The sequence below is a fragment of the Argopecten irradians genome, chromosome 5 (genome assembly GCF_041381155.1).
Source record: "Argopecten irradians isolate NY chromosome 5, Ai_NY, whole genome shotgun sequence".
Taxonomy (NCBI): Eukaryota; Metazoa; Mollusca; class Bivalvia; order Pectinida; family Pectinidae; genus Argopecten; species Argopecten irradians.
Window position 1 is genome coordinate 41,652,637 of NC_091138.1, and position 13,922 is coordinate 41,666,558.

General features: G+C 34.3%; 3 protein-coding genes across 3 annotated transcripts; all 3 read left to right on the top strand.

The window, feature by feature from the left end:
* The first annotated feature begins 2,217 nt into the window (after positions 1–2,217).
* On the top strand, positions 2,218–4,403 carry LOC138324574 (acetylcholine receptor subunit alpha-like). The gene has a single exon (XM_069269623.1). It carries the CDS (start codon positions 2,266–2,268, stop codon positions 3,595–3,597), a length of 1,332 nt encoding a protein of 443 aa, XP_069125724.1. The 5' UTR covers positions 2,218–2,265; the 3' UTR covers positions 3,598–4,403.
* A 1,485-nt stretch (positions 4,404–5,888) lies between these two features.
* LOC138324575 (acetylcholine receptor subunit alpha-like) lies at positions 5,889–7,509 on the top strand. Its single transcript, XM_069269624.1, has one exon. It carries the CDS (start codon positions 5,941–5,943, stop codon positions 7,270–7,272), a length of 1,332 nt encoding a protein of 443 aa, XP_069125725.1. The 5' UTR covers positions 5,889–5,940; the 3' UTR covers positions 7,273–7,509.
* A 3,973-nt stretch (positions 7,510–11,482) lies between these two features.
* On the top strand, positions 11,483–13,371 carry LOC138324576 (acetylcholine receptor subunit alpha-like). Its single transcript, XM_069269625.1, has one exon. It carries the CDS (start codon positions 11,536–11,538, stop codon positions 12,865–12,867), a length of 1,332 nt encoding a protein of 443 aa, XP_069125726.1. The 5' UTR covers positions 11,483–11,535; the 3' UTR covers positions 12,868–13,371.
* The last annotated feature ends 551 nt before the right edge of the window (positions 13,372–13,922 follow it).

Below are 13,922 nucleotides of genomic sequence, written 5' to 3' on the forward strand. Positions count from 1 at the left end.
GGTGGAAAGCAAACTTGTTTTGTCTTTCTCCATCAAACTGTTTGAAAATGACGTGAGTCCCCATACTAGAACAAATACTAAAGTATTGTTTTCTTGGTAACACACTCTGTCGGTCTCTTTTGATGCGTTGTTGTACCTGTAATGTCTCTCGTAAGTTTCATCAACTTGCACTTTTTTGAAATTCTATGTTGTTTTGTTTTTATATTGGTTGCCCCAACTATGTTCCTGTTTGCCCGAAAAGTAGTGCGTCTAGGAATTTTGGTCATTTTCTTTTATGTATTTAAGTTAATTTAGTTTTGCTTAGTTTTATTATGGCTTTGTGCGGACTACGTGACGGGTCCTGATGATAAGTGATATGGCTGTTCCTTGGTGTTAAATTTCCACTAAGGTTTGATGTACGGCCTACCACAGATACCACCACGTTCTACGATCTAGTGAGGTTTCAGTTTTTATCGAGCTCTTGTACGTTCGGCCAAGGCTTTCTTCGGATGAAAGTCCTAGCGGTATGCCAATCAGCTTTGGAGCACAGAGTTTCAAAGGAAAAATGAAATGATCTTAAATTAAACAATATGTTATTGCCAGACATTCATTTAAACTATTTTAATAACAACAAAATGTGTTTCGAAAATCTAAGCTATATTTTATACATACACTAACGTACTACTTCATGTTATGCCATAGCAGCTAAGACACACTGGAGACAAAATAGAATCTACAGTTTGTAATACTAATGATATAGAAGATGAGTTTCACTTCATCCTAAATTTTTCTTTTTATACCGAACTACGATTTAGATATCTGAAACCTCATTATTCTTATCATCCAAGTGTATTCAAACTTGTTCAATTACTCAGTGTCAATAATGTTAAAGATTTAAATAATCTCGGAAAGTTCTTAAAACTTGCATTCCAGAAATGTTCTCAGTATCTTAATACACCGTAACTGTATAGTATCTGATATATAATAATTGTGTACTAATGTTTGTGTTTTATTGTATACAATAACTCTCCTGTACATGTTTAAATTATTTAATATGTACTAAAATTGTACTTTGTGTCTTTAAGCCGCAAGGCTTACGGAAATAAACAAATTGAAATTAAATTGATCTAGAAACAATTTGCCACGGTTTGTCGTTGAGGAGACATTTTGCTACCGTCTGTCGTTGCAGTAAAGCAGCCCAAGACATGTTTCCAGATAGGTATCTAAATAGTTATACTTAATTAGTATTTTCTTTTGGACTTTTAACAACTGTTTACTTCTTCTTTTCTTTGAATGTTACTAAACACCAAATTACCGTGCAAGTGGACGTAGGCAACCATTTTTAATTCTGCTGTTGAATTCGGGTATACTTTACATAATTATTCTAAGAAATCGATGATTTATTTTTTATCTTAAATAAAATCGCTGTCGAACATGTAATTATAATATTGAGATTTTGCAATGAATTGATATCGTACACAAGTGAAATGACACAGAATCATAATTAAATGACGAGTACTTTAAACCAACTTTCTGTAGCGTAATTTACTTTTGCGAATTTCACGAAGGTTTATCTTAGCGAATCCACATCTATATAATTGATACTGATAGGAATTTCTTTTGCGAATTACGCGATCCAAGTAAAATCCGAAAGTTTATTTTAGCAAACTAAAACATTTACGTCGTTGATACTGATAGGAATTTGCAGTCAATTTTTAAATCCGCAAATGTTTATCTTCGTTCGCAAATATGTTTTGAAATGGAAATCGCAAAATTTAAAGCCGAGAAAGATATGGTTTGCTGTATGATAGACAAAGACGCCTGACATAGTTATATTTGTACCTAATCCATTAGTGATCGCCAAAGAACCACAAAGGCCATACTTGAGTATTTACACTAGCAGTGAGTACAAATCGTGATATTATCTAGTCAATATATGTACTTGTTTCTATCGGACTCATTCTGACAATGGTTTATCATATATATGTGTTTTTCCTATCGGCAGATCAAAGATTTACATTGTAGACATTGCTAATTGACTTCCATTCATTAGAGTATTGACCAGGAACGTTGGTGTCTAGCTACTGTTTAAAATAATTAAATGTTAGGATAAATATTGACTAAAATTGCTCTCAGAGACATTCTATTTGAGAATCAATGGTTTTTCACGCTAATTGTTGATGAGTTAATGTGCTCTACTAGGGTCAACGTCATTTGCAGCAAACTTTCCAGCAGCACACAAGAACAATCTGGTATTCAACGAAGTGATAAATTAGTTCTTCTAAAATGAAACCGCTGATTCTGTTGCTCACGGCTTTATGTTTCCATACTGTAGAGACGAATACTTTGGATACAACAAGATTTTTAATACAGGATTTGTTCCAAAACTATTCTAAAGACATTCGACCTATAGAGGACCAGACTAAACCTATTGCTGTGAATGTCGACCTCGATCTTATCTCCCTGAACGACTTTGACGAAGTGGAAGGAACAATTTCTATGGTTGTTGTCTTATATATTTCATGGAATGATCAAAATTTGATATGGAATCCCTCCTTGTACGGAAATGTCTCGTATTTGACTTTCAAACAGGACAAAATCTGGCTTCCTGAAATGTTTTTGTGTAACCCCGCAGACTCTCTCACGCCCATTGGTAACGGACATCATAAGGTCACTGTACATGCCAATGGGTCTGTGACATGGCAGCCCAGCGACTTGTTGAAAGCCACATGCACGCCTAACGTTTACAGGTATCCATTTGACCAACAAACATGTCAATTATCTCTGAGTTCCTGGGGATACTACAGCCAGCAGGTGAAGATAACGATATCTTCACCAACATTTTACTTCAATTTTTTCCATCAAAACATTGAATGGAAAGTGATATCGTCGCGTACCGAAGTTTGGTCGGGAACATTCGACATGGGATATTTCAAATTGACTATCGAAAGACGCCATTTGAATTTTCTTGTGACCGTTGTGATCCCAATCATCATGCTCGCGTTTGTTAATCCGTTTGTGTTTCTTCTACCGTTTAATTCGGGAGAGAGGACTTCCTACAGTATCACAGTGTTGCTCGCCTTCACAGTGTATATGACAGTGGTCAGCGACAGAATGCCTGCCTCATCGCAACCGATATCATACATTTCCTATTATCTACTCTCATTGGTTGGTATCAGCGTTGCCATTGTAACGACGAACATATTCCAAATAAGAATATACAGCAAACATGATGACGATGAACCTGTTCCCAAATGGGTACGGAAATCTTACTTGTTTACACGAAACCTGTTTAGACACAGAGAAGTCAAAACCAATGATCAACTGAAAAAATCTTTTGGCACTGAATATCATGGCATTGATATCAAAGGGCCACAACTATTGGATACGGATTCTCAAAACCAGAACGGTGATGTATTTTATACTAGTGTACTACCGCTTGCACAAGTAACTGAAAAATCTCCAACAGAAAATTTACCCATAATTTATGAAAAACAACAGGAAGTTATCACGTGGCACATGGTGGCTAAGATGATTGACAAAATGTGCTTCTTTTTGTTCTTCATTCTTACCATTGCCACAACCATGTCATATTTTATCAGTGCAGGCGCACATTGAAAACTATTTTTAATATTGTGAAAGTATGTACAGGCATGTATTATGGTAAATGTTATTTTGAATAAACTTCAGAAGACAATTTTGTTTGGTTCGAAATCACAGTATCGATGTAAATATGTACTTACAGTTTGATTAAAATCTGATATATACATGTATATAGTGTTGTATTGGAATAGTGTTTTTTGTGATGTACTTATACTCAATGATATGAACAGGATTTGTAAAATAAAGAGAGAGAAAAATGGCGTGCTTTATTCTCTGATGAATATCAATTTGACAAAAGTATTAAAGGGACAATTCAGTCTAAGAGTACATTAAAATTTGCACATATTGGAAACAAAAGAGTTCTAATAGAAATTAGATTAGTTGTTTTACTGTGTTACGCCAGAAAAGCCAACTGTAGTAAACCGTATGTGAAATGTTCAAACTCGCTTACTGTCCGCAATTACACATGTCTTGTATGCCGAACTCTGGCCCTTACCAGTGTTGTAAAAATATGTTTGTCTAGAACTACTCAAGTCGATCTTACAGCAGTGTGTTCACCTTATTAGATGCATGTTTTTGTCAAAAAAAAAAAAAATTTCATCAACTCCTCAGTGGTTATGTATTGCATTTGTTTAACCTGCATGACATTGGCTCGGGTATGGATACAGCGAACATGTTGTACCTGCTTAATCGTATTGATCAACGATTTGGAATTTCAACGGTATTAATCAAAATACTTACCAATGTCGTAGAATTTTTCAATATTTCTTGTTATATGTTTCATAAGGAATATCGAATAATACATTTATGTAATATTTTGCTTCGTGGTTATGTAACAGAATTAACCTCACTCGATTGTCCCTTTAAATAAACATATATAGTTTGATACATATTTGTTCGAAATTCTATATCATTTACATATACACACTGATTCAAGGAATATATCCAGTATTGCATTGTTACAGAGGATTATGATAATATCAGGATATTATATTGGGTACAGTTTGGCCGGAATATACAAACAAAAACAATCTATATGATTCATATTGTATGTGTTAAACCTAGAACAACAAATGCCAGGCCATTAGTTTCATCCTGTGTTGATATCGTAACGTGACAATAACGCATTAACGATAATGTAATGACATTTTACATAATGTTGTATTTTTTATATAATCTTATCGGGATAAAACAACATGGATACTTCCATGCTTAGTTAACTAACCGACTGCGCTTTATCATTGAAGAACAAAAGCTATTTAAATAGGGTTAGTGGTGGAAAGTAAATTATTTCTCCTTGTGTATCAAACTGTTTGCAAATGAATGACAATGAAACCTGGTATGAGTACGCACTCAAAGCATAGTAGAACATATATTGTCTTGTTGGGAGCACACACCGTTGCTCTCTTTCGATGCGATGCTGTACCTGTAATGTCTCCCGTAGGTTCCACCAACTTGTACTTTTAGGAATCCTGTGTTGTTTTGTTTATATATTGTCAGGGTTTTTTTTCACGCGTGGTCAGTGCTTCACAAGAACTTAAACAAATCTAAATTTTAACTCATTGTCCGATCTAACCTCTCCGGAACCTTGTTTTAGCTTTTCCGAATATTGATTGGAACCCGCTTTTATTTAACAATAATGGTGCGTAAATGTTTAACCGTAAAACCTATATAATTTACACACCGTTGCTCACGTATTTGGGATGAAAATACAAAATAAAAATCAATAAACAAAAATAATAAGATGTAGAAATAAATAAATTATTATTTGAGGAAATCGATACATTAGGTGAAGAATTCTAAACTGAAAACTTTACGTAGTTATCCTAAGAAATCGATGATTTAATGTTTTGTCTTAGATGTGATAATCATTACATAAATGTACCTAATGTATTAGTGTTCGACAAATACAAAGACCAAACACATTGCGGGTATCTGCACTAAGTGTAGTACAAGTCGATATATCATCTAGCCAATAAATATACAGATTTCCTTTCCTACCAATACAGAGTAGGACTTGCTGATTCATTTTCACAATGGTAAATCATTTATATGTACATTTACTATCACCAAAACAAGGGTTTATTTTGTGGACAATGTTAATGGGCTATCAAATACATACGTCATTAAAGTATTGACTAGAAGTTTTGGTGTCTAATTACAGCTTAAACTAATAAATTGTTAGCAAAATTATTGACTGAAATTTCTCTCAGAGGCACCCCATTTCATGATCGATGTATTTTACGCTAATTGTTGATAAACGAATGTGCTCTAAACGTCATTTGCAGCAAACTGTCCAGCAACATACAGGTTAGAAAAATCTGGTATTCAAGGAAGGAATGACAAAGTGCTTCTAAAATGAATCCGCTGATTCTATTAATGACAGCTTTATGTTTCCATACTGTAGAGGCGAATACTGTGGACACAACAAGATTATTAATACAAGATTTGTTCCAAAACTATTCTAAAGACATTCGACCTATACAGGACCAGACTAAACCTGTTATTGTAAACATCAACCTCGATCTTATCTCCCTGAACGACTTTGACGAAGTGGAAGGAACAATTTCTATGGTTGTTGTCGCGTATATTTCATGGAATGATCGAAATTTGGTATGGAATCCCACCATGTACGGAAATGTCTCGTATTTGACATTCAAACAAGACAAAATCTGGATTCCTGATATGTTTTTGTGTAACCCCGCAGACTCTCTCACGCCCATTGGTAACGAACACACTAAAGTCACTGTACTTTTCAATGGGTTTGTGACATGGCAGCCCGGCGCCTTGTTGGAAGCCACATGCACGCCTAACGTTTACAGTTATCCATTCGACCAACAAACATGTCAATTATCTCTGAGTTCCTGGGGATACTCCAGCCAGCAAGTGAAGATAGCGATATCTTCACCAACATTTTACTTCAATTTTTTTCAACAAAACATTGAATGGAAAATTATATCGTCGCGTACTAAAGTTTGGTCGGGAACATTCGATACGGGATATTTCGATTTGACTATCGAAAGACGCCATTTGAATTTTCTTGTGACCGTTGTGATCCCAATCATCATGCTCGCGTTTGTTAATCCGTTTGTGTTTCTTCTACCGTTTAATTCGGGAGAGAGGATTTCCTACAGTATCACAGTGTTACTCGCCTTCACAGTGTATATGACAGTGGTCAGTGACAGAATGCCTGCCTCATCGCTACCGATATCTTATATTTCTTATTTTCTACTCTCATTGGTTGGCATCAGCGTTGCCATAGTAACGATGAACATATTCCAAATAAGAACATACAGCAAACATGATAACGATGAACCTGTTCCCAAATGGGTACGGAAATCTTACTTGTTTACACGAAACTTGTTTAGATACAGGAAAGTTAACACCGATGATCAAATGAAAAAATCGTTTGGCACCGAATATGATGGCATTGATATCAAAGGGACACAACTCTTGGATCTGGATTCTCAAAAAGAAAACGGTGATGTATTTTACACTACTGTGCTACCGCTTGCACAAGTAACTGAAAAATCTTCATCTGAAAATATACCCATAATTCCTGATAATCATCAGGAAGTAGTTACATGGCACATGATGGCTAAGATCACAGACAAAATGTGCTTCTTTTTGTTCTCCATTCTTACCATTGCCACAACCATGTCATATTTTATCAGTGCAGGCGCACATTGAAAACTATTTTTAATATTGTGAAAGTATGTACAGGCATGTATTATGGTAAATGTTAATTTAAATCAACATTCAGAAGACATTTTTTTGTTTCGAAATCACAGTATTGATATACCTATGTACTTACAGTGTGAACATAATCTGATATATACATGTATATAGTTCTTTAGTGGAATTATGTTTTTTTATGATGTACTTATACTCAATGATATTGGCAGTATTTGTAAAATAAAGAGAAAAAAATGATGTGCTTTATTCTCTGATGAATATTAATTTGACAAAAATTTTGAATAAATATATATAGTTTGATACATATTTGTTCAGCATTCTATATCAATTACACATACACACTGATTCAATGAACATATTTAGGGTTACAGTTATAGCGGATAATGATAATACCAGTGTAGTATAAAATCGAGTACGGCTTGATCGGAATATACAAACAAAAACAATCAATATGATCCATAGTGGATAACAGCAAATGTAAGTCCACTAGTTTCATTCTGTCTTGATATCTTGCCGTGCTAATAATACATCTACGATTATGTAATTTTATTTTATATAATGTGGTCATTTTCATGTTTTATCGGGACAAAAAAACACCAAAAAAACAACAACAAAATAACGGATATCCCTTCCATAATTAACGGACTTTCCTATTGATCATTGATTAACAATATCTATATAAATACGGTTAATGGTGGATAGTAAATTATCTCTCTTTCTTTATCAAATCTTTATGAATAAATTATAAAATAGAGAAATTAATAAAATGGATTTTAAGAAAAAAAATAAAATCCGTAAATAAGTGTCCCAAACTAAAAATGTTAATCAATCGTGTCTTTTACATAAATATTCTAAGAAATCGATGATTTCATGCTTTACCTTAAATGTGATGAACAATGACTGACATGAGCCATAATTATATAAATGTACCTAGTGCATTAGTGTTCGACCAACACAAAGGCCAAACACATTGTCAGTATTTGCACTAGTAGTGAGTATAAAACGTTATATTATCTAGTCAATAAATGTACAGGTTTCTTTTCTTTCCATTATAGAGTAGGAATTGATGACTCATTCCGACAATGGTTTTTAATTTTTATGTACATTTCCTTTCCACAGATTAAAGGTTTACATTATGGACATTTCTAATTGACTTTTGGTAACATACGTCATTAGAGTATTGGAACTCTGATGTCTAATTACTGTTTAAACTAATAAATTATGATAATGAATGGTATGAAAATACAAACAAAAGCAGACATTATGATCTATAGAAAATGTGTTAAATCTTGGATAGCAAATGGCAGGTCATTAGTCTCATCCTTGGTAGATATCGTAACGTGACTAAACTGCATTAAATAGTTTATGTAATAACATTTTACACAACTTTGTCATTTTCATATAACCTTTTTTGTGCGAAATATAACGAATATCCCGTGCTAAGTGGACTGACGTCTTTCATCATTGAGGAACAAACGGTATTCAAATAGGGTTGATGGTGGAAAGTAAAACTTTTTTGTCTTTCTTTATCAAACTGTTTCAAAATGACAATGTTACCGGATATGAGTCTGTGTCTAAGAATGGTAGCACACTCCTTCGTTTTCTTTTGTTTCGATGTTGAACCTGCAATGTCTCCCGGAAGTTGCACTAATAGAAATCCTAATAGAATTCTCAAGTTGTTTTGTTTTTATTTTGAAAGTTATATTTATCCCTTTGAGACGTTTGGCCAGTGCAATAAGTTACAAGCACTTAAAACATTCTGACGATAATTACTTTTTCGATCTAACTTCTCCAGAATATTGTTGTAGCTTTAACGAATCTTGTCTGCAAAACCTTTGTAATTTGCGCACCGTTTGCACACGTATTTGGAATGAAGATGAAAAAAAAAAAGATTTTAAGAAAAACGGTACATCTCGTGAAGAATTCCGAACTTTTAATGTTAAAGCCCACTTCCATTCCGAAATGATTTTTAATTTTTAAAATGGGAATGTAAAACAAGATCGACAATTCTATAGAGTCTCAAAAGTTATTAACTTACCGTTGATACTACGCGTATCATCACCGTCTGAAAAATTGATAAAAATAGATAGAATGCTAATTTTCATAACGCGGGTCATCTTATAATGTTTTCCGCCGTCGTCCTAAATACCGCATAGTAGTTGACTTTCACTACGCCAGACGGCCAAAAAGCGAAATGACTCTCCACCGTTATCATACATACATATATATTACGCAGGAAATCTAGCAGATGTTTGGTGTTCTAACCTCATCTTAAGTCATTGGTATATATTTTATTTTCTGGTGTTATTATTGTTTAAAGAAACCTTTATGTTTTGCTTCGGAAAGGTAGTTGGCCTTTAGCAAATTGTATAATTTACAAAATAATCATCAGAAATCGATGATTTCATGTTTTACCCTAAATGTGATGAACGATGACTGACATGAGCCATAATTATATAAATGTACCTAGTGCATTAGTGTTCGACAAACACAAAGGCCAAATACATTGTCGGTATTTGCAATAGCAGTGAGTACAAATCGTTATATTATCTAGTCAATAAATGTACAGGTTTCTTTTCTCTCCACTAGAGAGTAGGAATTGATGGTTCATTCTGACAATGGTTTTTAATCTATATGTACATTTCCCATTAACAGATCAAAGGTTTACATTATGAACATTGATTTCTGGTAACATACGTCATTAGAGTAATGAAACTTTGGTGTCTTATTACTGTTTAAACTAATAAATTGAAATTGTATGATATTGAATGTTATGGAAATACAAACAATAGCACACAATATGATCTAAGGTAAATGTTTTGAAACTGGGACACTAACGGCAGGCCATTAGTCTCATCCTGTCGTTATCGTAACGTGACTATATTACATTAAATAGTTTATGTAATAACATTTTACATAACGTGGTCAATTTTATATAACCTTTTTTGTGCCAAATTTAACGGATATCCCGTGCTTAATTAACTGACGTCTCTTCATCATTGAGGAACAAATGCTATTCAAATAGGGTTGATGGTGGAAAGTAAAAAACTTTTTTGTCTATCTTTATCAAACTATTTCAAAATGACAATGTCATCGGACATGAATCTGTATCCAAGAATGGTAGCGCACTCCGTCAGTCTCTTTCCATTCGATGTTGTACCTGCAATGTCTCCCGGAAGTTGCACTACTAGAAATCCTAATATAATTCTCACATTGTTTTGTTTTTGTATTGAAAGTTATATTTATCACTATGAGACGTTTGGCCAGTGCAATATGTTACAAGCACTCTAACGATAATTATTTTTTTCGATCTAACTTCTCCAGAATATTGTTGTAGCTTTTAACGAATCTTGTCCGTAAAACCTTTGTAATTTGCGCACCCTTTGCACACGTATTTGGAAAGAAGATGCGAAAAAAAGAATTTTAAGAAAATCGATACATTACGTGAAGAATTTAATAAAAATAGATAGAATGTTAATTGTCATAACGCGGGTCATCTATGTTTCCCATCGTTGTCCTAAATAATGCTCGGTAGTTCACTATCACTGCGCCAGACCGCAAAACAGCGAAATGACTCTCCACTGTTAACATATGTTTGGAGTTGCAACCTCGTATTAGGTCATCGGTGTATTTTCAGGTGTTATCATTGTTTTTTTAGAAACCTTTATGTTTTGCTCTGGAAAGGTAGTGGGCCTTCAATAAATCGTATACTTTACATAATTATCATAAGTTAACATATGTTTGGTGTTGCAACCTCATATTAGGTCATCGGTGTATTTACAGGTGTTATTTATGGTTTTTTTTAGAAACCTTTATGTTTTGCTCTGAAAAGGTAGTGGGCCTTCAATAAATCGTATACTTTACATAATAATCACAAGAAACCGACGATTGAATGTTTCATCTTAGATAAGATAGGCAATGACGTCAGTCATAATTATATAAATGTACCTTCCTATCACCAAAACAATGGTTTATATTGTGGACAACGCCAATTGACTTCTGGTAACATACGTCATTGGAGTATTGACTAGAATCTTTGGTATCTAATTACAGTTTAAACTAATAAATTGTTAGGATAAATATTGACAGAAATTTCTCTCAGAGGCACCCCATTTCATGATCAATGAATTTGTACGCTAATTGTTGATGAGCTTATGTGCTCTATTAAGGATAAACGTCATTTGCGGCGAACTGTCCAGCAGCACACAAGATAGAAAAATCTGGTATTCAACGAAGGGTTAACATAGTGCTTCTAAAATGAATCCGCTGATTCTATTTATGACAACTTTATGTTTCCATACTGTAGAGGCGAATACAGTGGATACAACAAGATCATTAATACAAGATTTGTTCCAAAACTATTCTAAAGACATTCGACCTATACAGGACCAGACCAAACCTGTTATTGTAAACATGAACCTCGATCTTATCTACCTGAACGACTTTGACGAAGTGGAAGGAACAATTTCTATGGTTGTTGTCGTGTATATTTCATGGAATGATCAAAATTTGGTATGGAATCCCTCCTTGTACGGAAATGTCTCGTATTTGACTTTCAAACAGGACAAAATCTGGCTTCCTGAAATGTTTTTGTGTAACCCCGCAGACTCTCTCACGCCCATTGGTAACGGACATCAAAAGGTCACTGTACATGCCAATGGGTCTGTGACATGGCAGCCCGGCGCCTTGTTGAGAGCCACATGCACGCCTAACGTTTACAGTTATCCATTCGACCAACAAACATGTCAATTATCTCTGAGTTCCTGGGGATACTCCAGCCAGCAGGTGAAGATAACGATATCTTCACCAACATTTTACTTCAATTTTTTCCATCAAAACATTGAATGGAAAGTGATATCGTCGAGTACCCAAGTTTGGTCGGGAACATTCGACATGGGATATTTCAATTTGACTATCGAAAGACGCCATTTGAATTTTCTTGTGACCGTTGTGATCCCAATCATCATGCTCGCGTTTGTTAATCCGTTTGTGTTTCTTCTACCGTTTAATTCGGGAGAGAGGACTTCCTACAGTATCACAGTGTTGCTCGCCTTCACAGTGTATATGACAGTGGTCAGCGACAGAATGCCTGCCTCATCGCAACCGATATCATACATTTCCTATTATCTACTCTCATTGGTTGGTATCAGCGTTGCCATAGTAACGATGAACATATTCCAAATAAGAACATACAGCAAACATGATAACGATGAACCTGTTCCCAAATGGGTACGAAAATTTTATATGTTTACAAGAAATTTGTCGAGACACAGGAAAGTTAACACCAATGGTCAACTGAAGAAATCTACTGACACCGAACATAACGACATTAACATTAAAGCGACAAAACTCTTGAATCAGAATTTTCAAAACCAGAACAGTGATGTATTTTACACTAGTGTACTACCGCTTGCACAAGTTACTGAAAAATCTTCACCAGAAAATTTACCCATTATTCCTGAAAATCAACAGGAAGTAGTCACGTGGCACATGGTGACTAAGATCACAGACAAGATGTGCTTCTTTTTGTTCTTCATTCTTACCATTGCCACAACCATGTCATATTTCATCACTGCAGTCACACATTGAAAAATAGTTTGACCATTTTGAAAGGGTGTACTGGATATGACTATATAGTGAATGTAAATTAATCGAACTTCAGAAGACACATTTTTCGTATAGAATTTAAGTCACACAGCAGTGGAGTACCATCTTCGTTACTCCAGGGGTTACCATCACTGACGTTAAATCCATCCCTGGATTATCTCATTGTAAAACTGGAGGCAACCGAAGACAAGATGTTTTTCTTTTCGTTTTCCATTCTTAGAATCTTTACAACCATTTCATATTTCATCAGTGGAGCAAATTACCAAGTATCATTGTGAACACATGTATATTTAAGCATTGACCGTATTTCAGTTGGCACTCATAGCCAATATAAATGCCAACTGGACAGAGACAAATCCAACATGAAGCGCGCTGCCAATTGCGCTTGGTAAGGTTAAACAGTGGGACTGCAGTGAAAATGTAAACATATTACGATAAATGTTAAAATTAAAATCACACTTCAGAAGACAATTTTGTTTATTTCGAATACAGTTTTATTATAATTGATAAATGTAAATAGTTTTTTTTATGAAATTATGGTTTTCCTGTGATGTACTAGCACAAAATATGTGAACAAGGTTTTTTTTCAAATAAAGAGAAAGAAAATGTGACGTGCCTTATTCTCTGATTAATTATTAATTTATAATTAATTTCTTGTTTTGATTTTCAAAAAATAATTATCTCTGTGTGTAGCAATTTTCCTTATGAAAAATGAGTTCTAGTGATTGATTGCAGAATCATTTCACAAGAATTTAAAGAAATTGCCCATTTGGCGGCTATTATGAAAATATGTCCTTCTTATGCTCTGTAGAGAGTCGAAATTGCAGCCTTCAGGATTGTCACTAAATCGAAAAGTGCGACACTATTTTTAGCATTATCGAGTTAATTTTTATTGTAAATTGATATAAGGTTCACTGTGATTTATCTGACAAGCAATTTAAGTCTGAAATCATAACCTACTGGTTCTTCATTTTTACATTTTAGTATTTTAAGTGCATAACACAAATGGTAAATATCGTGATATTGTGATGGAGCAA

What these genes read in the sequence shown, in the direction of transcription:
- LOC138324574 (XM_069269623.1), top strand. Translation starts at nt 2,266, where the DNA reads ATGAAACCGCTGATTCTGTTGCTCACGGCTTTATGTTTCCATACTGTA.
- LOC138324575 (XM_069269624.1), top strand. Translation starts at nt 5,941, where the DNA reads ATGAATCCGCTGATTCTATTAATGACAGCTTTATGTTTCCATACTGTA.
- LOC138324576 (XM_069269625.1), top strand. Translation starts at nt 11,536, where the DNA reads ATGAATCCGCTGATTCTATTTATGACAACTTTATGTTTCCATACTGTA.